The following is a 26,689-nucleotide window of genomic DNA, read 5'->3' on the forward strand; positions in this document are numbered from 1 at the left end:
ATAAAAAAATAAAAATAAAAAAAGAAGGGTAGGTTCTAATAAAAGAAAGGGTCTCTAGTGAACGGATAGGCGATCTTCTCAATAATATCTTTGGTCTCCAGTTAACGGACAGACCCCATTCCCCATTAGCAAGCTATAGAAAAGATGGCAACCCCTCCAATTTATAACTGGCCTTTGCCAGTAAGGTGCACATGGAAAGGAAACGCACATCACAGACAAATTTTTCAGCGCACTTATTATTAGCGAGCCTGCAAAGGAACCAAACTGACCCTGTAACAATTCACATTCAAAATAAGCGGGTTAGTTGCACGAATGTGCAAATATATGTGGAAACCGCCATGCCCACAGCAAGGCTCCTCTGGACACCTCAGTCCTAACTCTATTTTTACATTTCTACATTTTATTCTCCAGGATCTCTGCTTAAGGGTTTTTTTTAGCAATCATCAGGCCTAAAATGTTGTTTTTTTTTTTTTTTTTTATGTGAAAAAAAAAAAAAGGCTCAGGCAGCAAAAGGATTAAAAAGAAAGGGGAATTGTGCATGAACTGAATGTTTTCTTTTTATATTTCATAGATTATTGATATCCTGTTAACCCCAGACGACAATCAGCTCTGAAACGCGTCAGTAAAAGGATACCACTGTACCTTCACCTTTATATGTACAGTATCTCAATTTACATAGTTAAGCTGAAAAAAGGCACGCCCATCCAGTTCAACCATAAAAAAGAAAAAAAATATCGTACCATCCAATATACCCAATTCTATACCCACAGTTGATCCAGAGGAAGGCAAAAAACCCCAGCAGAGCATGATCCTATTTGATACAGAAGGGGGAAAAAAATTCCTTCCTGATCCCCCAAGAGGCAATCTGATTTTCCCTGGATCAACTTTACCTATAAATGTCAGTACCCAGTTATATTCTGCACATTGAGGAATGAATCCAGGCCTTTCTTAACCACTTGGGATCCGCGCTATTGCCAAATGACGGCATTAGCGCGGACCTACATTTCCGGGACTACGTCTATTGACGTCGTCCCGTGTACGAGCGGCCTGCGCGCCCCCTGAGGGGCGCGCGCGGCGCGCTCTGTGATCGGCGAGTCCATGAGACTCGCCTGATCACCGATCCGTGCAAGGGGTCGATCCCGACCCCTTATCACGTGATCAGCTGTCAGCCAATGACAGCTGATCATGTGATAGAACGGAGCCGGTAATCGGCTATTATTCCTCCTCGCGCTAACAGCGCGAGGAGAAAAAAAAAAGCCGATCACCGGCGGCCGTGATCGGGACATCAGTCCCGATCACGGCCAGCAATACAAGGGACCACCTGACACCTGCCAGTGCCCACCTGCCTCCCGCAGTGCCATCCTGAATAAAAGTAAGTGCCCCCCGTCAGTGCCCCCCATCAGTGCCCATAGTGCCACCCACAGTGCCCACAATCTGCCTCAAAGGTGCTGCACCCCAGTGCCGCCCATCAGTGCCCAGCAGTGCCGCCCATCAGTGCCCAGCAGTGCCGCCCATCAGTGCCCATCCGTGCCACCCATCCGTGCCACTTATCCGTGCCACCCATCCATGCCATCTTATCTGTGCCCATCTGTGCCGCCTTATCTGTGCCTATTAGTGCCGCCTTAACTATGCCTATCAGTGCCCACCAGTGCAGCCTATCAGTGCCCACCAATGCAGCCTATCAGTGCCCACCAATGCAGCCTATCAGTGCCCACCAATGCAGCCTATCAGTGCCCACCAATGCAGCCTATCAGTGCCCACCAATGCAGCCTATCAGTGCCCACCAATGCAGCCTATCAGTGCCCACCAATGCAGCCTATCAGTGCCCACCAATGCAGCCTATCAGTGCCCACCAATGCAGCCTATCAGTGCCCACCAATGCAGCCTATCAGTGCCCACCAATGCAGCCTATCAGTGCCCACCAATGCAGCCTATCAGTGCCCACCAATGCAGCCTATCAGTGCCGCCTAATCAGCGCACTTCAATGAAGGAGAAAAATGACCCGTTTGCAAAATTTTATAACAAACTATTAAAACATGATTTTATTTTTTATTTTTTTGCATCTTTTTTTGTTTGTTTAGCAAAAAATAAAACTCTGAGCTGTAACTAAATACCACCAAAAGAAAGCTCTATTTGTGGGAAAAAAATGATAAAAATTTAATTTGGGTACAGTGTTGTATGCCCGCGCAATTGTCATTCAAAGTGCATCAGCGCTGAAAGCTGAAAATTGGTCTGGGACTGAGGGGGGTTTAAGTGCCCAGTAAGCAAGTGGTTAAAGCAAATCTACTGAGCTGGCCAGAACCACCTCTGGAGGGAGTCTATTCAACATTTTCACAGCTCTTACTGTGAAGAAACCTTTCCGTATTTGGAGATGAAATCTCTTTTCCTGTAGACGTAAAGAGCATATATAGCAGTGGATAAATTAAGGGCAGGTTTGCCTTGGAGGAGACCACTCCTGCTTAGTGGAACAGGGTCCCACTGCATGCCCAGCAGGAGCACAATGGCAACTGAAAGCATCCAATGTGTCCGCCCCACACCAAATCGGAGAAAAAAAATCTATACAAAAAGATGGCAACCACCCCAATTTATAATAGACAGGCAATAGCAAAAAGACTCTGGATAGCCGCACACCGGAAAAAGGCTTAAAATCCTGTGTTTATATTGATAATCGGGGGTCACATCACATCAAATAGTCCACAGCAAAGAAAAGGGTTAGCATTTTTGTACCCTTTTCTTTGCTGTGGACTATTTGATGTGATGTGACCCCCGATTATCAATAAAAACACAGGATTTTAGGCCTTTTTCCGGTGTGCGGCTATCCAGAGTCTTTTTGCTATTGCCTGTCTATTGCACATGTATTAGCCAGCACCTGGGGCTCCTCGTCAGGAAGAAGGACAACCACCTTGGAGAGCCATCCTGGAGCGGTGGTTTTCTTTCTTTATCCACCCCAATTTATAACTGGCCTTTGCAGTAAAGTGCACATGGAAAGGCAACGCACATCACAAACAAAAATTTCCCAGCACACTTACCAGCTAGTTTGCAAACAAACCGAATTTACCCTGTGTAGCAATTCACACTGAGGGGGAGTGGGCTCCCTCCAGACAAAACCTGCCTTTAAAATGTATCCACTGCTATATATGCTCCTATTTGGAGACTCTCACAAATATAGTTAGGACCGCAGTATACAGAGGAGCCTTAATGTGGGCTTCCCCATTCTCAGTTATATCCTTGGTCTCCACTGAATGAACAGACCCCATTCTCAGCAATACCTTTGGTCTTTAATGAATGGAAAGGCCCCATTCTCAGTTATATCTTTGGTCTGTAGCAAATAGGCCCTGTTCTCAATGATTTTTCAGTGAAGTCTCTGGATGGGCCTCCTTCTCAGCAATATATTTGGCCTCACGTGAATGGATAGGCCCCATTCACAGTGGTTGCAGAAAATATAAAAGGAACAGGGGCGCCTCCAAGAGATCTCACATAACTGTGTATGGCAGTATCAGGCTCGTTATTCAAAATTATCAAAGTCATCGTGATCAAAAGACATCAAAGTCCATCACGTTATTCAAGTTGGTAGGAATAGTCACCCGCAATATGTAAATTGCTTGACAGTAAGTCCTCCCGATCATGTATTCAGCAATTCCTACTGGAGAAGGAAATCTCTAAATAAATCAATTAGTATATAAGGGCTGCGCGCCTACATGGGCTGACCTGAGAACGGTGCTAGGTGTTCGAATCAACGGCAGATAGTGTTTGTAAATTTAGTTGCGAAGCTCAGCCAAACTGAAATTAAATTCCACAAAAAATTCGTAAAGATAAAACTTCCTTAATAAAACTTCATGAGTAGACATTGCTGCTCCTGCACGAGTAATAATCCAACATACAACTTATGAATCAGGTAGTTGGTGATCCTCAAAGGTCCGAGGGGTCAGACCAAAAAAAGCAGACTGGAGATCCATAGAGAAGATCGGGGTAGTGTAGCATGCATCCAACGTTATTAACTCAAATAGTTTTTTGTTATATAAGATACCTCTGCGCCAGCCAACCAGACAGGGGGAAATGAAAAAATGCTGCAAACACTGAAGAGGATCTTAACCTACTCCCTAAGCGATAAGAGTTTTGTGATTTTAGTGTTGCGCAATAGAAAATAGGGGAAGAAAAGGAAAGGGAGACGGAAAAGAGGGGGGGAGGGGAAAGAGGGGAGAATGTGCAAAGTGCTTGATAAATTATTGAAGTGCGTGATAGCAAATATGTAAAAATACCATAAAGGTAAAACTATCAATCATAAATTAATACCTAAGCTCACAAATAGTAAAAATCAAGAAGGCATTGCCGAATTGCCAATGTAGTGTACCAAATGTGAAAATAAAGTGATAAAGTGATAATCCAAGATATACAACTCAAAATGTACAAATTTTTAAAAATAATCACATAAGCATATTTCCATGTGACATGCCAAGTGAACAATCAAATGTCAATAAACCCAATAACTATATACACAACATACGTAATCCATGCAGTGCTTATAAGTGACAATGATGCTAACAGCAATATAAAACGTAACAATTGCAAATAAAAAAATTGTGCAAAAATGAATCAAATGGGTAAAGTGCTAATAGTCAATATAAACTATTCAATGCAGTGAACATGCTGTGTTCAAAGGGAGAGCACTTTGCTTCAAACTCCAGTGACTCATGCAGGCATACAGATGCAGTGACTTTTTCCTCCTATTAACCAGTGAGTGGACGGATGTGCCCTTACCTCACGGCTGTGAGGTTACAGCCTTAATCAAATATTGGTGAAAAGCTTGCTTCAATTCCTAGGTTAGGTATGCCTCTCTCCGGTAATGTGAACTGGAAGCGGAGTTACCGGAGAGAGGCATACCTACCCTAGGAATTGAAGCAAGCTATTCACCAATATTTGATTAAGGCTGTAACCTCACAGCCGTGAGGTAAGGGCACATCCATCCACTCACTGGTTAATAGGAGGAAAAAGTCACTGCATCTGTATGCCTGCATGAGTCACTGGAGTTTGAAGCAAAGTGCTCTCCCTTTGAACACAGCATGTTCACTGCATTGAATAGTTTATATTGACTATTAGCACTTTACCCATTTGATTCATTTTTGCACAATTTTTTTATTTGTAATTGTTACGTTTTATATTGCTGTTAGCATCATTGTCACTTATAAGCACTGCATGGATTACGTATGTTGTGTATATAGTTATTGGGTTTATTGACATTTGATTGTTCACTTGGCATGTCACATGGAAATATGCTTATGTGATTATTTTTAAAAATTGTACACTTTGAGTTATATATCTTGGATTATCACTTTATCACTTTATTTTCACATTTGGTACACTATATTGGCAATTCGGCAATGCCTTCTTGATTTTTACTATTTGTGAGCTTAGGTATTCATTTATGATTGATAGTTTTACCTTTATGGTATTTTTACATTTTTGCTATCACGCACTTCAATAATTTATCAAGCACTTTGCACATTCTCCCCTCTTTCCCCTTCCCCCCCCCCCCCTATTTTCCGTCTCCCTTTCCTTTTCTTCCCCTATTTTCTATTGCGCAACACTAAAATCACAAAACTCAAATAGTTTTTTATTAGAGAGAAAAGAAAAATTACCATATTTATATATAACACTCACATTCATTTTAAGAGGGAAGTTCCAGGAAAAAAAAATGTACATTTTAAATAAGGAACTTTGGAGCAAAATAAGGGTCAGTGCCCATCTGCAGCCCCATCATTGTCATCAATGCAGCCTCACCATTGCCATCAGTGCAGCAGCCTCACCATCAGGGGCGGACTAACAACTCATGGGGCCCCCGGGCAATCAGAGATTATGGGGCCACACAGTATACAATCACACAGTATACACAGACAGGTTTCTATTGGCTGAGAAGGTACTGGAGAGGTGGGGCAGCTATAATCTCTGGATTTTTAGACCAAAAGGATGTCGGTAAGGGACATTTCAGAGACCGATGTAAAAAAAAAAAAAAAACACAGATTTTTACATACTGTCCCTGGTTTTACTAAGGCTGGCAACCCTGATGGGGACACCTAGTGGCCCGGGGGCCTCGGGCAGTGCTCGAATGGTCAGTCCGCCCCTGCGCACCATTTCCACCAGTGCGGCAGCCTCGCCATTGCCACCAGTGCGGCAGCCTCGCCATTGCCACCAGTGCGGCAGCCTCGCCATTGCCACCAGTGCGGCAGCCTCGCCATTGCCACCAGTGCGGCAGCCTCGCCATTGCCACCAGTGCGGCAGCCTCGCCATTGCCACCAGTGCGGCAGCCTCGCCATTGCCACCAGTGCGGCAGCCTCGCCATTGCCACCAGTGCAGCAGTCTCGCCTTTGTCACCAGTGCAGCAGCCTCGCCATTGCCATCAGTGCAGCAGCCTCACCATTGCCATCAGTGCAGCCTGATCGATGACCATCTGCAGCCTAGAGGGGACAGGGAGGGGGGCAGGACGAGCACCGACAGGTTACAGTGATAATCTCCTATGGTAGACAGAACAATGGTCCAATGGCGGCCCAGGAGACGGGACTTCTTATTACAGAGGCCGCCAAGTAAACATGAGATTCTCACTGTATGTAATCTGACAGCGCTCATCCCGGCTCCCCTCCCGGTTCCCTGCAAGGCAGATAAAATTGAAGTATTGGCATATAAAACGCTATTTGCACCCGATTTTCAGGGTGAAAAGGTGCGTGTTATATGCCAATAAATACAGTACTTACATCTGGTGAGGCTGCGGTGACCCAAGCGGAGAGAAACATCCAACCTTGCATCTACGCACGTAGCAAAAAAAACGCCCCATCTCCACGTGGGGCCAGATTGGTCACTTTTGATGCTGCTGGTCACCTTCTCATGTCTCGCAGGAAATCACCGAGCCGTCAGCTCCCGTTTACTCAGCTCTCAGTCGGCAGTCACATACACAGTCCCGCCTCCGCCATCGGACCAGCTCCCGTGATAGACAAAACACTGGTCCAATGCCGGTGGCGGAGGCGGGACTGTGTGCGTGTGACGTTAGTGGAGAGGAGATGATGGCTCTGAATTCCGGCAGCACTCCTTCCCCTCCGAGGTAAGCTGTCAGCGTATAACCCACACCCACGATTTTCCCCCTATTTGCAAGGGGAAAAGGTGTGTGTTACACGCCAATACGGTATTTTCCCGATTTTTTTCTATGCAGAGAAATTCTCTGCTCTGCTGAAGCCACAGCCATTAAAAAATAAAAATAAATGGGCAGTCTGCCAAGTATCGCAGCATTCTTCAGCCTTGGAACCAAGTATAAACATTGTAACGATTTGTCCTTTAGATCAAAGGAATACACCTCGGTGTGTAAATGAGAGGGAAAGTTTAAGCACTAAACCTTTTTCTTACAACCCCCAAACGTTTATATTATATATATATATATATATATATATTTTTTTTTTTTTTTTTTTTGCAGAGACCCTAGAGAATAAAATGATGGTCGTTGCAATATTTTATGTCACACTGTATTTGCGCAGCAGTCTTTCAAATGCAGTTTTTTGGGGGGAAAAAAATACACTTTAATGAATAAAAAAAAAACAAAAAAAAAACCAGTAAAGTTAGCCCAATTATTTTTGTATATGTTATGCCGCGAGAACCACGAGAGAATCGTGATCTTTTTTCTAAGCAAAAAAAAAACGTGATTCTCATTTTGGTCAGAATCATGCAGCTCCAGGTCAGAGTGATCAATTTGTCTTTTTTTTTAAATTGTTTATCTTAATTTTTTTTAAGAGTACATACATATGAAGAAAAAATAAAAACTCGATAGGAGGGCAAATAACAGGCCATTCGTAAAGAGCAATCCAGGAAGCGCAGTACAGAACTCTATACTCTATAGAAATTGGCCAGATATAGAAAAAGGCACAGAGATGCAAAAGAGACAGAGAGGCTGCAATCATGCATATGCCCACTGTAAAATTCAACATGAGAAAACATGTGAACAAAACACATTACAACTACTTGCAACCACAATACATATATATATATACACATACATACTGTACATACATACACACACACACACACACACACACACACATATATATATATATATATATATATATATATATATATACAGTGGTGTGAAAAAGTGTTTGCCCCCTTCCTCATTTCCTGTTCCTTTGCATGTTTGTCACACTTAAGTGTTTCGGAACATCAAACCAATTTAAACAATAGTCAAGGACAACACAAGTAAACACAAAATGCAATTTGTAAATGAAGGTGTTTATTATTAAAGGTGAAAAAAAATCCAAACCATCATGGCCCTGTGTGAAAAAGTGATTGCCCCCCTTGTTAAAATATACTATAACTGTGGGTGTCCACACCTGAGTTCAATTTCTCTAGCCACACCCAGGCCTGATTATTGCCACACCTGTTCACAATCAAGGCATCACTTAAATAGGAGCTGCTTGACACAGTAAGGTCCACCAGAAGATCCTTAAAAGCTACACATCATGCCGAGACCCAAAGAAATTCAGGAACAATTGAGAAAGAAAGTAATTGAGATCTATCAGTCTGGAAAGGGTTATAAAGCCATTTCCAAAGCTTTGGGAATCCAGCGAACCACAGTGAGAGCCATTATCCACAAATGGCGAAGACATGGAACAGTGGTGAACCTTCCCAGGAGTCGCCGGCCGCCCAAAATTACCCCAAGAGCGCAGCGACGACTCATCCAAGAGGTCACAAAAGACCCCACAACAACGTCCAAGGAACTGCAGGCCTCACTTGCCTCAGTTAAGGTCAGCGTTCATGCCTCCACCATCAGGAAAAGACTGGGCAAAAATGGCCTGCATGGCAGAGTTCCAAGGAGAAAACCACTGCTGAGCAAAAAGAACATCAAAGCTCGTCTCAATTTCTCCACAACACATCTTGATGATCCCCAAGACTTTTGGGACAACATTCTGTGGACCGATGAGACAAAAGTGGAACTCTTTGGAAGGTGTGTGTCCAAGTATATCTGGCGAAGAAGGAACACTGCATTTCATAAAAAGAGCATTATACCAACAGTAAAATATGGTGGTGGTAGTGTGATGGTCTGGGGCTGTTTTGCTGCTTCAGGACCTGGAAGACTTGCCGTGATAAAAGGAACTATGAATTCTGCTGTCTACCAAGAGATCCTGAAGGAGAATGTCCGACCATCTGTTCGTGTACTCAAGCTGAAACGAACTTGGGTTCTGCAGCAGGACAATGATCCTAAACACACCAGCAAGTCCACCACCGAATGGTTGAAGAAAAACAAAATGAAGACTTTGGAGTGGCCTAGCCAAAGTCCTGACCTGAATCCTATTGAGATGTTGTGGTATGACCTTAAAAAGGCCGTTCATGCTCGAAAACCCTCTAATGTAACTGAATTAGGACAATTCTGCAAAGATGAGTGGGCCAAAATTCCTCCAGGACGCTGTAAAAGCCTCATTGCACGTTATCGCAAACGCTTGGTAGCAGTTGTTGCTGCTAAGGGTGGCCCAACCAGTTATTAGGTTTAGGGGGCAATCACTTTTTCACACAGGGCCATGATGGTTTGGATTTTTTTCACCTTTAATAATAAACACCTTCATTTACAAATTGCATTTTGTGTTTACTTGTGTTGTCCTTGACTATTGTTTAAATTGGTTTGATGTTCCGAAACACTTAAGTGTGACAAACATGCAAAGGAACAGGAAATGAGGAAGGGGGCAAACACTTTTTCACACCACTGTATATACACACACACACACACACATATAGCGGCTAATTCGCCCGCTGGATAGCCTTCAGAAGCAGCACGATAGGGTCACACTCCCCATTTTTACCGGAGTAGCCAAGAAATTATCCAACGACTCGCGGAGCTGGCCATAGAGGTTACCAGAGACCAGATCGTCTATATGGCCTTGAAGGACCGCAGCGACATCACTTCTAGTCCAGGGAGGGACTTTTTTTTTTTTAAAGCAAAAGTTTTTTTTTTTTTTACTCTCTTGCTTTTAAAAGGTAGAGGAGAGATTTGGTGTTTTTTGACCCCAGATCTCTACCTAAAAGAGGATCCTTATTTATTTTACAAGGGATGTTTACAATAAATAATCAAAAAACAAGATGTTTACAGTCCTTGTAATAGGAAGGGTTCTAAAAAAAATAAAAATAAAAGGGACAGTGTTAAAATAAAAAACAAAGTAAATAAAAAATAAAAGGTAGTAAAGCATAAGACTACTTGTTTTTTTTTAGATCTTTTTCTTATAAAGGTAGAGGAGAGATGTGGGGTTCGGGCCCCAGATCTCGCCATAAAGAGGACCTGTCATCCCTTATTTTTTAAAGAAAATATATGTTTGGGGGTTCTAAGAAATTTTCTAGCAAAAAATGTGGATTTAAACTTGTAAACAAAAAAGGCAAGTGTAAATCTATGCCTAAAAAAAAATGATATATATATATATATATATATATATATATATATATATATATATATATATATATAATTATCATTGTGTGTATAACGCATGATAAATTACAGATAAACGGTTATGGTTATATGCTGCGTTCACAGTGTGTGTTAAGTAAAAACTGGTGACAACTGTTTAGAAAACAAATTATAGCAATTACAGCTATAATGAATGCTAAATAGAAACTGGTGACAGGTGTGTGTAAAACAAATGGCTTTAAATGGAATAACGAAAGCTGTGATGAGCGTCTATGAAATTTGAAGTTAGAATATTTGCTGAATAGAAGTGCGAAAGGAATAACTAACTATATGGGAAAAGAGACAGGTGTGTATACAACAAATTGCTATAATGTACACTGAATAAAAACTAGTAACAATGATAATCTATTTTGGCTTATACCTAAAGATAAGCAGAACATTTCAACGCCCCACCAGAGCCCAGTCACTAAAAACCTTGGATGACATCAAATACAAGGGAGCTCCTATGTCCTCCTCCCTTACAATCCATGGAATACACAGGAGCTCCTATGTCCTCCTCCCTTACAATCCATGGAATACACAGGAGCTCCTATGTCCTCCTCCCTTACAATCCATGGAATACAAGGGAGCTCCTATGTCCTCCTCCCTTACAATCCACGGGAGCTCCTATGTTCTCCTCCCTTACAATCCACGGGAGCTCCTATGTTCTCCTCCCTTACAATCCACGGGAGCTCCTATGTCCTCCTCCCTTACAATCCACGGGAGCTTCTATGTCCTCCTCCCTTACAATCCATGGAATACAAGGGAGCTCCTATGTCCTCCTCCCTTACAATCCATGGGAGCTCCTATGTCCTCCTCCCTTACAATCCACGGGAGCTGCTATGTCCTCCTCCCTTACAATCCATGGAATACAAGGGAGCTCCTATGTCCTCCTCCCTTACAATCCACTGGAGCTCCTATGTCCTCCTCCCTTACAATCCATGGAATACACAGGAGCTCCTATGTCCTCCTCCCTTACAATCCATGGAATACACAGGAGCTCCTATGTCCTCCTCCCTTACAATACATGGAATACAAGGGAGCTCCTATGTCCTCCTCCCCTACAATCCATGGAATACAAGGGAGCTCCTATGTCCGCCTCCCTTATAATCCACTGAATACATGGGTGCTCCTATGTCCCCCTCTTTACAATCCATGGAATACGTGAGAGCTCCTATGTCCTCCCTCCTTACAATCCACAGGAGCTTCTATGTCCTCCTCTTCTACAGTCCATGGAATACACGAGAGCTCCTATGTCCTTCTCCCTTACAATCCATGGAATACATAGGAGCTCCTATGTCCTCCTCCCTTACAATCCACATCATACAACCCTTCTTTCAACCCCAGGCCTTGAGAATCTGTAAAGTTTTAGGACACCGGTACACTGGCAATCACCCACTTTCACAAAAGTATGCACAAAAAGCTTTACTCCTTTCAGGAGAAATGCCAGCTTTGCCACTCTGAACTCTATCTTCAAGTGAACTAATAATGTGTATAAGCACGACTATTAATACTACTCCTTATCTACATAACTTCCTGCATTTGAATCCAAAGGTCTGCACTGCCCACATTTGAGAGGCATGGTATCTCTCCACATTTTGGGAGGAAGAACCAAGGATACCTCTGCAGGTCTAAGCCCTTGTACACACGGTCGGAGATTCCGACAACCAAATATGTCGGATTTTGTCCGAAACTGTTGCATACACACGGTCGGACGAAGTTGTCGGAAAATCCGATTGTGCAGAACGTGATGACGTTATGTCATTACGACGGGACTACGTTCAGGCTAGTAGCCAATAGCTTTGGTGTAGGAATTTGATCTGAGCATGCGTGGCACTTTGTCCGATCGGAATTCTCTACACATGATCGGAGTATGTCCGATCGGAGCATTTTGTCGGAAAATTTTACCAACAAGTTGGAAAATTTGGTCCGTCGGATATTCCGACGGAAACAGACCGACGGAGACCACGCACAGTCAGAATATCCGACAAAAGGGTCCGATCGGACACATTCCGTTGGAATCTCCGACCGTGTGTACAAGGGCTAAGACAGGTTTTAAATTTTGTGAGGAAGAACAGAGGATACCTCTAGAGGTCTGAGAAAGGTCTCAAATTTTGGGAAGAAGACCCAAGGATACATCTGCAGGTCTAAAATTTTGGGAGAAAGAACCGAGTATACCTCTAGAGGTCTAAGGCAGGTCTTGAATTTTGGAAGTTAAAACTGAGGATACCTGTGGAGGTCTATAATATTGGGAGGAAGAGCCAAGGATACCTCTAAGACAGGTCTCAAAGTGACAATCAAAATCTAGCTAGAATTTGGTTGTCAAATTCGAGACCTGTCTTAGACTTCGAGGGCTATCCTCGCTTCGACCTCACACTTAGAAAGTATATGTAGGAAGAATGTTCATGTAATTAGAAGAAAATAGTTGCTTAATCCTGGCCTAGTATTTTTTAAATGTTGAGTAGCACCCTGCCATACTTCTATTAAGACCAAACCAAGGTTTTGGTACTCAAAAAAAGAAAAAAAAAAAAAAAAAAAAAAAAAAAAAAGAAGATTGGCACACCCAGTTTTAACATACACCATGACCTTTATTCTCACGGCAATGATAGTGCCCCAACATTGGTGTCAGTGGGAGGGGTAGTGCCCCAACATTGGTGTCAGTGGGAGGGGTAGTGCCCCAACATTGGTGTCAGTGGGAGGGGTAGTGCCCCAACATTGGTGTCAGTGGGAGGGGTAGTGCCCCAACATTGGTGTCAGTGGGAGGGGTAGTGCCCCAACATTGGTGTCAGTGGGAGGGGTAGTGCCCCAACATTGGTGTCAGTGGGAGGGGTAGTGCCCCATCATTGGTGTCAGTGGGAGGGGTAGTGCCCCAACATTGGTGTCAGTGGGAGGGATAGTGCCCCAACATTGGTGTCAGTGGGAGGGATAGTGTCCCAACATTGGTATCAGTGGGAGGGATAGTGCCCCAACATTGGTGTCAGTGGGAGGGATAGTGCCCCAACATTGGTGTCAGTGGGAGGGATAGTGCCCCAACATTGGTGTCAGTGGGAGGGATAGTGCCCCAACATTGGTGTCAGTGGAAGGGATAGTGCCCCAACATTGGTGTCAGTGGGAGGGATAGTGCCCCAACACTGGCGTCAGCACAAGGGATAGTGCCCCATTGTTGATGTCGGGGCAGAATAGCGCTCTGTCTTTGGCGTCATTGTGAGGAATAGCAAAGAGTCAGATCCAGGCCAAGGGGTGCAGTTTGGAGGCCCCCCGCTCTAAACTTTAGAACTTTATCCATGCCTCATTCTAATACTGTAAACATATACAATGATCATCTTCAACCAATATTACCGTATGTTTCCGATATTGGGTCACCTATGTAAACTGGTTAAAGGTGTTCTTCATAAAGAACTCAAAAATTCATGAACAGAAAAACTAGTAGTGAGTGTAGATGGAACAGCTATCTAAAAATAGTGACAAGAGTGTAGAAGATGAATTGCTATAATGAATAAAAACTAGTAGAAGAGTGCATGAAAATATATATATATATCAATGTATGAATAGATAGTAATGGAACAAATGAAACTAGTGTGTGCTGAATGGAAACTGATGACAAATGTGTATGAAAGTAATGACTGCAGTTAGATGATTGATATATGAAAAAATAATGACTGAGATGTGTGTGTGTTTATATATATATATATTGCTACAGTATATGTTTAACCACTTAAAGACCAGGCCTATTTCTGTCACTTGTAAAAATCTGTATTTTTTTTTTTTTTATACAGAAAATCACTTAGAACCCCCAAACATTATATATCCTTTTTTTTTGCAGAGACCCTAGAGAATAAAATGGCAGTCATTGCAATATTTTATGTCACACTGTATTTGCGCAGTGGCCTTTCAAATGCAATTTTTCTGAAAAAAGAGACACAGTTTAATGAATAAAAAAATAAATAAAAATAAAAACACAACAAAAAAGTTAGTCTTTTTTTTGTAAAATGTGAAAGATGATGTTACGCAGAGTAAATCGATATCCAACATGTATTTTTGTCATTTAAAGCAAAAAAAACTTTTTTCTTCTGCAATATTTTGGTGGACACTTGGACACCGTGTGAACCAGTGCATTGCACGCTTTTTCTCTGTGAACCAGTGACACAAAATATACACTGTCACTCTGACACTGACTGGGAAGGGATTAAATATCGAGGGCGATTAAAGGGTTAACTGTGTGCCTAGCCAGTGTTTCTGTGTACTGTAGGTGCTTTTTTTTACTCAGGGAAGTGATGTATTTTATCCCCTGCTTTGCAGTCACACAAAAATACGTCACTTTCCCCGTCAGCGCAGAACTCTGCTTTATCATAGGCAGAGCTCTGTTTTCTGTCTCTGCCTGACTATTGGCGAGTGCCGGCGGACATCCATTGCCCGGACGGTCCTGAAGTGGATAATAAATGTTTGCCCTTAGGTTTAATACCGCTTTAAACTGCATATCTGGCATGGACTGTACTGGTATATGAATATAATTACACAACACAAAACCAAATATGTATTTTTAATTGGTAAATCTGATTAAAATTGTTCAAAGTTGCATTCTCAGTGATGTCACCGCCCTCTCTAAGGAATGGATAGGCTGCATTCTCAGTGATGCCAACGCACTCTAGTGAATGGATAGGCTGCATTCTCAGTGATGTCACTGCTCTCTAGTGAAGGGATAGGCTGCATTCTCCGTGATGTCACTGCTCTCTAGTGAAGGGATAGGCTGCATTCTCCGTGATGTCACCGCTCTCTAGTGAAGGGATAGGCTGCATTCTCCGTGATGTCACTGCTCTCTAGTGAAGGGATAGGCTGCATTCTCCGTGATGTCACCGCTCTCTAGTGAATGGATAGGCTGCATTCTCAGTGATGTCACCAATCTCTGATGAATGCATAGGCTGCATTCTCAGGGATGTCACCAGTTTCTAGCGAATGGATAGGCTGCATTCTCAGTGATGTCACTGGTCTCTAGTGAATGGATAGGCTGCATTCTCAGTGATGTCACTGGTCTCTAGTGAAGGGATAGGATGCATTCTCAGTGATGTCATCGCTCTCTAGTGAATGGATAGGCTGCATTCTCAGTGATGTCACCGCTCTCTAGTGAAGGGATAGGCTGCATTCTCCGTGATGTCACCGCTCTCTAGTGAAGGGATAGGCTGCATTCTCTGTGATGTCACTGCTCTCTAGTGAAGGGATAGGCTGCATTCTCCGTGATGTCACCGCTCTCTAGTGAATGGATAGGCTGCATTCTCAGTGATGTCACCAATCTCTGATGAATGCATAGGCTGCATTCTCAGGGATGTCACCAGTTTCTAGCGAATGGATAGGCTGCATTCTCAGTGATGTCACTGGTCTCTAGTGAATGGATAGGCTGCATTCTCAGTGATGTCACTGGTCTCTAGTGAAGGGATAGGCTGCATTCTCAGTGATGTCATCGCTCTCTAGTGAATGGATAGGCTGCATTCTCAGTGATGTCACTGGTCTCTAGTGAAGGGATAGGCTGCATTCTCAGTGATGTCACTGGTCTCTAGTGAAGGGATAGGCTACATTCTCAGTGATGTCATCGCTCTCTAGTGAATGGATAGGCTGCATTCTCAGTGATGTCACCGCTCTCTAGTGAATGGATAGGCTGCATTCTCAGTGATGTCACCGCTGTCTAGTGAATGGATAGGCTGCTTTCTCAGGGATGTCACAGGTGCCTTGTAACAGAATATGTGTCACAGACCAATGATAGTGCACAAAATAAAGGAGTAAAGCAAACTCGCAACCGCACAGATGTTGCAAGACGCGGAACCCTCGCCGTCGCTCCCCCTTTCCACATTCTTACCAAAATGAAGGATGCGCCTACGTGACTGTATATAAACGTCGCTGTTTATTTTCATGACCCGTGCCCATAAAGCACATCAAAGAGAAAACAGAAAACGAAATGACAGTGTGCCTTTCCGGAGATCATTATCTGCACTGTCCCGATGTGTCTTTCATGTGAAAGTGGAGAGAACCCGCGATCATCAAAGAATCAGACTATGAAAAATGAAGACATGACGATGCCGGGGTTCAGCGAGGAACGGACTGTAATCAGATTAAAATTGATGCTAAGCAGCAAACTGCACATCCCGTCATGGGACAGCTAAACACAACCAGACATGGGAGGATACAAAGGGGAGGAGTTATACAAGAGAATAAAGAGACCCCGTCATACTGCAAAAAAGAAGGACTTTCAGCTTCCATCTTTTCATTGGTTCTGTGACACCAAATCTGAGCCCAAATGTCTACGGAAGGGTCATATGACTCTTCAGGCCACTTGCTGGCACCAAGTGGAAGAATTATGTCTAGTAGTGGAGATGCAATTGATTGAGAGCCCTTTCACACTGGGGTGCGGACTGCGTTAGCGGTAAAGCACCGCTAGGTTTATCGACCCTTTACCTGGCGCTGTGCAGAGGCAGGAGTGGGGCTAACCAGGGGTTAAAAGCACCCGAAAAGCACTGCTGCCGAGCGCTTTGGCAGCACTGCCCATAGATTACGGGGGAAGGGGGCGGTGCAAGCTCACTGCCCCAGTGTGAAAGCACTCTGGCTTACATACTGGGAAGGCTTGAGAGACGCTTTACAGGCGCTATTTTTATTGCTAAAATGCCAGAAAAGCACTTTCGGTGTGAAAGGGGCGTTAAAGTGAAAAAAAAAAAAAAAAGCTAAACTTTTTTTCCCCCATTTTGGATAGAGGGGGAAATTTAACCACTTGCCGTCTGGAAGATTAGGAGCCGTAACTGTGCCAGGAGCGTGCTCTCGGCACAGGTTTGTTTACATTTTGGTACGCAAATACACGTACCAAACCTGGAGCCGGGTTACCGCCGGTGGGGCCACCCCCCTCCCCGCCCGCCCAACCAGGCGCGGGCAAAGCCTTGTAACTGCAATGAGTACACTTTAAATCCTTTAATGAGGATCTACGGTCAGTACAGTGAAACTGCGAATGGCACCCCCGGTCGGTCTGTGGAGGGTCCTGGGTGACGCCTGGAGCCGGATTGACGCCAGGGACCATGCCGGCCAGAGCTTCCGTTAACTGCGAATGGCGCATGCACTCGGCACAGGATTGTTTACATTTTGCCACTCAAATATGTGGCCTCTTAGAATCAAGGCCCACCCGCTGAGAGGCCGCAAATATGCTAAGAGGTTGCAGAGCTGTAACTTTCTGTAAAATGCAACATGGCCACCTGGAGGCGCTCTGTACACAGATGGTATACAGAACACCCCCCCAAATATGTCATTTCCTGCTTGTGTGATTGGCTCACTGATATTTGCAGAAGTCTGCACTGAGGTACAAGTCAGATTTTGGGCATCTCCTGCAACAAAAATGTCATTTATGGTGAGATACTCAAGTCTAAAGGGATGCAGATTCTGCCACTTTCCTCAGAGCACTGCAGGTGCAGCAGCTGACTGATAATGATTAAATTTATAGGTTAAGATATATAGTGTTTTTTTTTTTTGTTTTTTTGTATCATACTTACCAAGGTGGATGGAGCATAGGTCCGATGCTGCATATGTCCCCTGGTGCCTCCAACACTGAGAACCAAGCGTTCCAACACCACTGATCGTTCAGTTCTCACAAGGACCATTTTTAAGGCAGGACAAAAGGGGCAGCTGCCCTGGGCCCCATCATTGTAGTGGGGCCCAAAGCAGCTGCCTCATACTTGCCAAATATCCCAGTTTAAAGTCCCTTATCCCTCGAAGTTTTAGTCCCGTTCTGTGTCCTGGTATCTCAGTGTAAACTTCTGCTGCTGCTGCCCAGCTTTACCCTATTGCCATGTACAGATGAATTACCTGCAGACCCTGTGTTTACATGTAAATAACCTGCATATATATTTAAAAAGTAGCTGCAATAATATGTAAATAGTCGTGGACCTCTGCATTGATATGTAAATAGAGGCGGCATTCATATGTATATCATGTCCCCCTGAGGTCACATCCACCATTACGTCTGCTGAATGCTACCCGCTGGGGAGGTAAAGGGGCATGCTTGAAAGTCCTGCCTGCAACTGTGGTCATTAAGCCTAACATCAGCCTGTTCTACAAAGGCAGGCAGTGAGGAGATGATGTGCTATAACCTTTAGCAACCAATCAGTGAGCAGTAATGCTGTGCAGTAACCAATTAGTGAGTGGTACAGATGTTTAGTAACCTCTAGCAATCAGTGAGCAGTATTGCTGTACAGTGATCTCTAGCAATCAATCAACAAGCAGAAGTCATGTGCTGTAACCTCTAGAAAATAACAGTGAGCCATAATGTGTGCTGCAACCTCTAGCAGCCAGTCAGTGAGTGGTAATGATACAATGTAACCTCTGGCAACCAATCGCAAACACTGCCTGATCTGATTCAGTAAACTGAATTTGAGTCTAGCTGCTATTTATTGTATGTCTCAAAGCATGTGGAGAGCGAAATTGCGTGGAAGAGGGGGCCCAAGAAAATGTTTTCCCAGGGTCCAGTCAAAATTAAAGACGGCCCTGGTTCTCACAGCTCTGTGAGCAGAGAGCTGGTGACTGTCAGCCAGTGGCTCTTTGCTCTGCCCCCCTCCCCCAGACTCACTGGTGCACTGGACTGTGGAGGGGGCTGGAGCGGCTGAGTCAGGTGCCAGTCTGGGGATCTGGGCGGATCCCGATTCTCATGGTTATGATGATGCCCAAGCCTGCACCGGCTCTGTGATGTCAGCAGCTGAAAACCGGTCACAGGATCCTATGTGATCCATAGGAGAAGTACCGCCAAATGAGCTTTGGCTGTACTTCTCCTTTAAGTCACTCCTATTCTCTCTGCACATGGACACAGAGAAACAAACAGCTATTTCTTCAGAACAACAAAAGGTAGGAATCTGCAAAAAATGTTGTTGAAATCCTTGCAATGTACATAGATCACCCAGAGGGGGGGAAGGATTTTTTTTCTCAATAGTGGGAAGAGAGAGTTTGTTCTCTGGATATCTGTACATGGTAGGATAGCCCTGTCTGACAATGATCAGAACAGGTGCAGACGACGTCTCTTTCCCCATTGACTTTCACTTCTGTATCCACATTACACATTCATGGCATTGCTCCCTGTTTAGAGGATTACAATAAAGGACGGATTTTATTTCTGATGTTATGCAGCAAGTAAATAGAGAAAAGCTGCAAGCGGAGATAAAAATCCCAGACCTCAATACGCGGCTGGCTCCCTTTCATGCATCGACTTTTCATCGAGCCCTCAAGTAGATGTTTTCTGTCAATTTTGTTTATGATAAAGAGGAGAAATCTCTGAAATGTCATCTCTAATTACTGGAAGAAAAGTATCAGTCTCCTCGCACATAATCAGGATGTATCTATATTTATCGCTGTTATCAATGCTTAATACCAATGTTTACTAAGGGACGTCTCCTCCCAAAGTTCACACGGGTCTAATTGACAGCAGTACTGCTATGGCCAGAGGAAGATGACTTGGGGGGGGGCAAAAGAAGAAGAGGAGGGAGGGGATAAGAGAGAGAGCTTGAAAGAGGAATCGGCAAGCGAGCGACAAATATTAAAGCCAATTAGGACCCGTTCACACCAGGGAGTAGGCTCTATGGTCCATATAACGTGCGTGTCGATGTGCGTTATGTAGTGCAGTGCACTGTTACAATGTATCACTTGGTGTGAATGATCACTTAAAGTGGTTTTAAAGCAGCATGGTTTTTCACGTTCATGTATTCTATCCATAAAGATGAAAAACCATCTGTGCTGCAGCTCCCAACGCAGCCCCTCTGATACTTATGTGAAAGTGTCCCTCGCGCTACTTAGAGTAACTGGTATAATGTGCCTAATAACAGAAATAAAAAGTGATAATATTGGATAAAACCAGCAGCAAAACCTAGTAGTGTTCACAATACACAAAACAAACAAGTAAAAATATATCAAGTGATCTCGCAAGGCAATAGAAATCACTCTAAAGTACAGAGAAGAATCCACTAAGGGTAAAGTGCAAAAATATTAAAGTGCAAAATTGTGATGTCTCCACAAAAATGTGCAAAAAATAAATAAATACATTATATATATATATATATATATATATATATATATATATATATATATATATAATATTATGTTTTTTTTTTTTGCACATTTTATATATATATATATATATGCAATAAAATGTCCACATAATATTCAAAATCCTGAACAAAATACTCGTGGATAAATTGCAAAGAAAGGCTGATATATAACGTCCTGCAAAAAGAATAAAGTGCTAGGGGAGAATCCAAATTTAAAAAAATTTGGCACACAGTAGATGATGAATTATATAATGGGCAGATGAATGGCATTATTTTGTCCATAAATAACTCCACGAATTTGGACATTTATCCCCCTTATACTTACCTGAGCCCGATCCAGAGGTATAATCAAGAACAGCGGCTCCAGCCACTCCCTCCCTCTCCCCTCATTGGACAGATTGATAGCAATGGGAGCGATTGGCTCCCCTTTCTGTCAATCAAATCCAGTGAGACGGGAGTGGGGGGGAGGGGGGGCCGAGTCCCACTGTCTGTCTATGGACACAGTAGCGGGACTCGGGAGAGAACCCACACGGGTGCCCTCATGGAAAGGGGCTTTGCATTGGGGTGGGGGGGGGGCACCCGATGAAGAGGAATGGCCTGGAGTGCTGGCAGGAGCCCCAGAAGAAGAGGACCAGCTGCTCTGTGCAAAACGATTACACAGAGCAGGTAAGTATAGGCATGTTTGTTATTTTTATTAAGAAAAAAATAAAAATAAAGGTTTACGATCAAAGTTTTTTTTCACCTTAAGGCATTCAAATGAAAAACCTATGATGCAGCTGCCCCTCTAGCCCCTCATGCGCCGATCTGATCCAGAGATTTGCATGAGAGCAGTGGCTCTGGCCATTGTTTCCTCATTGGGGAAACTGACAGCAGCAGGAGCCAGCACCCAAGGAAAGTGGCTTTCGGTGGGGGCACCAGATGAAGAGGAGTGGCTTAAAGCACCGGCAGGGGACCTCAGAAGAAGAGGATTGGGGCTGCTCTGTGCAAAAACATTACACAGAGAAGGCAAGTATAACATGTTAGTTTTTATAGAAAAAAAAACCCCCAGAAGCTTTATAACCATTGTTGACCACCCGCCGGAAATGTACTGTGGACGAATGGCCCGCACGGGCAAAGCGATGTACCTGTACATCTCTGCCTGCTTCAGGGTTCAGAACATGTGGATTCGGTAATAGCGCAGTGGTTTTCGAAAAAAAAAAAAAAAAAGTATTTAATTTTTATTGCAAACACACAACAAATAACCCATTTTCTGGTAACATATAAAAGATGGCGAGTAAATAGATACCCAACATATCACGCTTTAAAATTGCGCAGGCTCCTAGAATGGTGATAAACTACGATACTTAAAAATTTCCATAGCCAACTCTTTAAAAATGTTTACAGGTTACCTGCTTAGAGTTACATACAAAGTCTAGCGCTAGAATTATTGCTCTCGCTTTGACAGTTGCGGCGATCCCTTACATGTGATGTGAAGACCGTTTAGATACGCGTTCGCTTCTGTGCGTGAGGATGGTGTGATATAAGGGGCGATTGCATTTTTTTTTTTTATTTCTTTCTTATTTTTCTTTACACTAGCCCTTTATTCTTTTTTTTTTTTTTCTTTTGGTAAAACTATGCTTGTAATAGAAATAAACAGATGACAGGTCCTCTTTATGGAGAGATCTGGGGTCTACTATACCCCAAATCTCTCCTCTACCTTAGTAGGAAAAAAAAGATTTAAAAACAATACATTTTTATTATTATTTCTTCTTTTTACACACTGCCCCTTTATTCTTATTTTCTTTTTGATGAACATCGCTTGTAATAGAAATAACAGATGACAGGTCCTCTTTATGGAGAGATCTGGGGTCTACTATACCCCAAATCTCTCCTCTACCTTAGTAGGAAAAAAAGATTTAAAAACAATACATTTTTATTATTTCTTCTTTTTACACACTGCCCCTTTATTCTTATTTTCTTTTTGATGAACATCGCTCGTAATAGAAATAACTGATGACAGGTCCTCTTTATAGAGAGATCTGGGGTCTACAAGACCCCAAATCTCTCCTCTAGTAGGAAACAAACGGTTCGCGTGGATGGTCACAGAGGTGAGGGGAGACCAGATTGTCTCTCTCCCCCCCCCCCCACCTCTATGATGTAGGAAACCAAAAAAAAAAAAAAAACATTGATCTAATGCTTTTAAAAAAATATATATATATAGTTTACTTCCACCCTAGACCGGAAGGAACATCATCCCTTTCAGTCTAGGCCGGAAGTAATTTTATTTTTATTTTTAAGGATTAAATCAATGTTTTTTTTTTTTTTAAATCCTCCTACATCATAGAGGGGGGGGGGGCGATCTGGTCTCCCCTTCACCTCTGTGACCAGCTGTACAAACCGTTTGATTGTTTCCTGGGGCTCATCTGTAAGAATGGAAAGCAGCAGGATGTGTGGAGGAGGAAGACTCTTCAGGCTTCTTTTTAAAAGCGTCCCAGCGGCTAATCAGCCGCCTGGATCGCTTTTATGACAAAGAGAATGGTTGGCTGAAAGAAAAAAAAAAAAAAATAATTTATATAATTTATATAATAATATATATATACACACACACACCGGGATTATGGCTGGTAGCTTCAGCCACAACCCCGGTTAACTGCTTCAAATCCGCAATGTGTACTAACTATATATATATAAATATATTTAAATGATTACTCTTTACGAAATGAAAAAACAAAACAAACAAGTTTTGCCCATAGTTATATTTCTTTACATGTCCCTAAAGCCTAAAATGAATTACAAGCTTATACAAGTTTACAGTCAGGTCAGCCAACAGCCCGTTATTACGAGCCGTCCCTTTATATGAGTAAATTCATGTTGTATCCTATTCCCGAACCTTCAATCCCCAAATAATGACACATGAGTTATGGTGTCTGGGCATGAAACCACGGCTGCTCGCATTACAATCATTATTATACCGCAGTAATACTATAAAGAAAGACTCAAGAAGACTTAATATGAATGCAGCTGGGATTTTAATGATATTATTTGAATAATATGATAAAATTATAGCAATGAAAACAAGTCCTCAGCAGGTTGCTGAGATATAAAAGCTTCTTTTGAACAATTCTTTTGAACAAGGTTCTTCAGAATAATTCAAAACTGCCTGAAATAAGGAGCAGAGGATGAGGATGAGGATGAGGATGAGGATGAGGAGGAGGAGGAGGAGGAGGAGGAGGAGGAGGAGGAGGAGCCACAAGAAGACTGATTTCTGAATTATTTTGTATTTCAGTGACAGTCAAAGACCCAAGAGAACATTAGGGGTCAGTCTAAAACATATAGTTAAATATGGGCGGCACAGTGGTGTAGTGGTTAGCACTCTCACCTAGCAGTAAGAAGGATCGCTGGTTCAAATCCCAACCATGACACTACCTGCCTGGAGTTTGCATGTTCTCCCTGTGTCTGCGTGGGTTTCCTCCGGGTACTCCGGTTTCCTCCCACAATCCAAAGACATGCAGGTAGGTTAATTGGCTTCTGTCCAAAATTGGCCCCAATATATGAATGGGGACCTTGGATTGTGGGCTCCTTGAGGGTAGGGACCAATGTGCGATGTACAGGGATGGGGTCTATTGTAGACACTCACTCAGGTTGAACTGGATGGACTGGTGTCTTTAATTCAACCTTACTAACTATGAAACTATGAAACTATGTGTTTTCAATATATTTTCACTAGATTCTAAATTTTAAATCTTCATTTACACTAAATTTTAAAGCTTTCAAGTTATAAGATTTTTTTTTTTTTTTTATTTTGTGTAAGGCGGGAAAGGCACTAACACAGGTATTAGTTGGGGGAATAGTGCCCCATCAGTGGTATTGGTTGGAGGAATAGTGCCCCACCATTGGTATCAGTTGGGGAATAGTGCCCCATCAATGGTATTAGTTGGGGGAATAGTGCCCCACCATTGGTATCAGTTGGAAGAATAGTGCCCCATCAATGGTATTAGTTGGAGGAATAGTGCCCCACCATTGGTATTAGTTGGGGAAAATTGCCCCACCATTGGTATTAGTTGGAGGAATAGTGCCCCACCATTGGTATCAGTTGGGGGAATAGTGCCCCATCATTGGTATCAGTTGGGGAATAGTGCCCCATCATTGGTATCAGTTGGGGAATAGTGCCCCATCATTGGTATTAGTTGGAGGAACAGTGCCCCATCAATGGTATTAGTTGGAAGAATAGTGCCCCACCATTGGTATTAGTTGGGGAAAAATTGCCCCATCATTGGTATTAGTTGGCGGAATAGTACCCAATCATCAGTATTAGTTGGGGAAAAATTGCCCCATCATTGTTATCAGTGGGAAGAATAGTGCCCCATTATTAATACCTATGGGAGGGATAGTGTATACATTGTTATAGTTGCAGCACAGGTCTTGATTACAAGGTTTGGGACAGAGGAATAAAAAGGATAAAATTCTGAGCACACACCTGGGACGTTGTCAGCAGTCACAGGCTCTTTCACCTTCTTTGGTCTTCGCCCCTTCACCTGCTCCACAAGCTGCTGGAATTCACTTTTGTGCTTCTTTCCTGTAACACGTTATTATGGTTATCGAGGTGCAGAGCAAGGTAACAAGGACCAATACAAAACAAACATGAATCTTTTGCACAGTTTGGAGAGCTGTCCTAATTCTTTTGTATTTTTTATTGATATCCTCACGCTATGCTTCTATGTATTTTATTGTCCCTCTTTTGGGAATTGTTTTGACTTTATGTGATGAATAAACGTTGTTATATTTTATACCTTTAATACTATTTTGCACTCGCCTAACCTATCTACAAAGTCCACGCTGGGGAAATTTCCTTTCTATGTGGGATAAGACGCCGCTCATACTGACCCCAGTGCTTTAGATGTGGATATGGCTGTGTAAGGCCTTCAGCCAGCGCTGTGCTCTGGCCACACCTCCCGACATGTTTCGTTCCGTCCCCCCCCCGACATGTTTCGTTCCGTCCCCCCCCCTCTGACATGTTTCGTTCCGTCCCCCCCCCTCTGACATGTTTCGTTCGGTCCCCCCCCTCTGACATGTTTCGTCCCGTCCCGCCCCCCCCCGACATGTTTTGGTCCACCCCCCGACATGTTTTGGTCCACCCCCCCCCCCCCCCGACATGTTTTGGTCCACCCCCCCCCCCCCGACATGTTTTGGTCCACCCCCCCCCCCCCCCCGACATGTTTTGGTCCACCCCCCCCCCCCAACATGTTTTGGTCCACCCCCCCCGACATGTTTTGGTCCACCCCCCCCCCCCGACATGTTTTGGTCCACCCCCCCCCCCCCCGACATGTTTTGGTCCACCCCCCCCCCCCCGACATGTTTTGGTCCACCCCCCCCCCGACATGTTTTGGTCCACCCCCCCCCCGACATGTTTTGGTCCACCCCCCCCCCGACATGTTTTGGTCCACCCCCCCCCCGACATGTTTTGGTCCACCCCCCCGACATGTTTTGGTCCACCCCCCCGACATGTTTTGGTCCACCCCCCCGACATGTTTTGGTCCACCCCCCCGACATGTTTTGGTCCACCCCCCCGACATGTTTTGGTCCACCCCCCCGACATGTTTTGGTCCACCCCCCCGACATGTTTTGGTCCACCCCCCCCCGACATGTTTTGGTCCACCCCCCCCCGACATGTTTTGGTCCACCCCCCCGACATGTTTTGGTCCACCCCCCCCCGACATGTTTTGGTCCACCCCCCCCCGACATGTTTTGGTCCACCCCCCCCCCGACATGTTTTGGTCCACCCCCGACATGTTTTGGTCCACCCCCCGACATGTTTTGGTCCACCCCCCGATATGTTTCCGGCCACCCCCGACATGTTTCCGGCCACCCCCGACATGTTTCCGGCCACCCCCGACATGTTTCCGGCCACCCCCGACATGTTTCCGGCCACCCCCGACATGTTTCCGGCCACCCGCCTTGACAGGTTTCGTCCCTCCTGCCAGGGCTTGGTCACAGAGGTCTGAAAGAGCCGTCATTACAAAGGCCTAAGAATTGTTCTATAGATGGCAACAAGCAAAATTCAGACCTCTTTGGAAGCAATAAATATCTGAAGCTTACAAAGATGATTATTTTGCAGGACAAAAAAAAATATGTTTTACTAAACTTATCTCTGCCCGGCCCAGACAAGTAATCAGATTCATAGTCAACACAC

At 43.8% G+C, this 26,689-nt stretch overlaps 1 protein-coding gene across 2 annotated transcripts in view; it reads right to left on the reverse strand.

The window, feature by feature from the left end:
* Positions 1–26,689, reverse strand: part of RAD18 (RAD18 E3 ubiquitin protein ligase) — a 406,657-nt gene that overhangs the window by 172,683 nt on the left and 207,285 nt on the right. For both annotated transcript variants that reach the window (XM_077451576.1, XM_077451575.1), the window contains exon 10: positions 24,977–25,075. In XM_077451576.1, the coding sequence (XP_077307702.1) occupies positions 24,977–25,075 (99 nt within the window). The remainder of the gene's footprint in view (positions 1–24,976; positions 25,076–26,689) is intronic.

This window comes from Lithobates pipiens, unplaced genomic scaffold (assembly GCF_037356315.1).
Source record: "Lithobates pipiens isolate NorthernLeopardFrog02 unplaced genomic scaffold, aLitPip1_a1.2 Scaffold_23, whole genome shotgun sequence".
In the NCBI taxonomy this organism is placed as follows: Eukaryota; Metazoa; Chordata; class Amphibia; order Anura; family Ranidae; genus Lithobates; species Lithobates pipiens.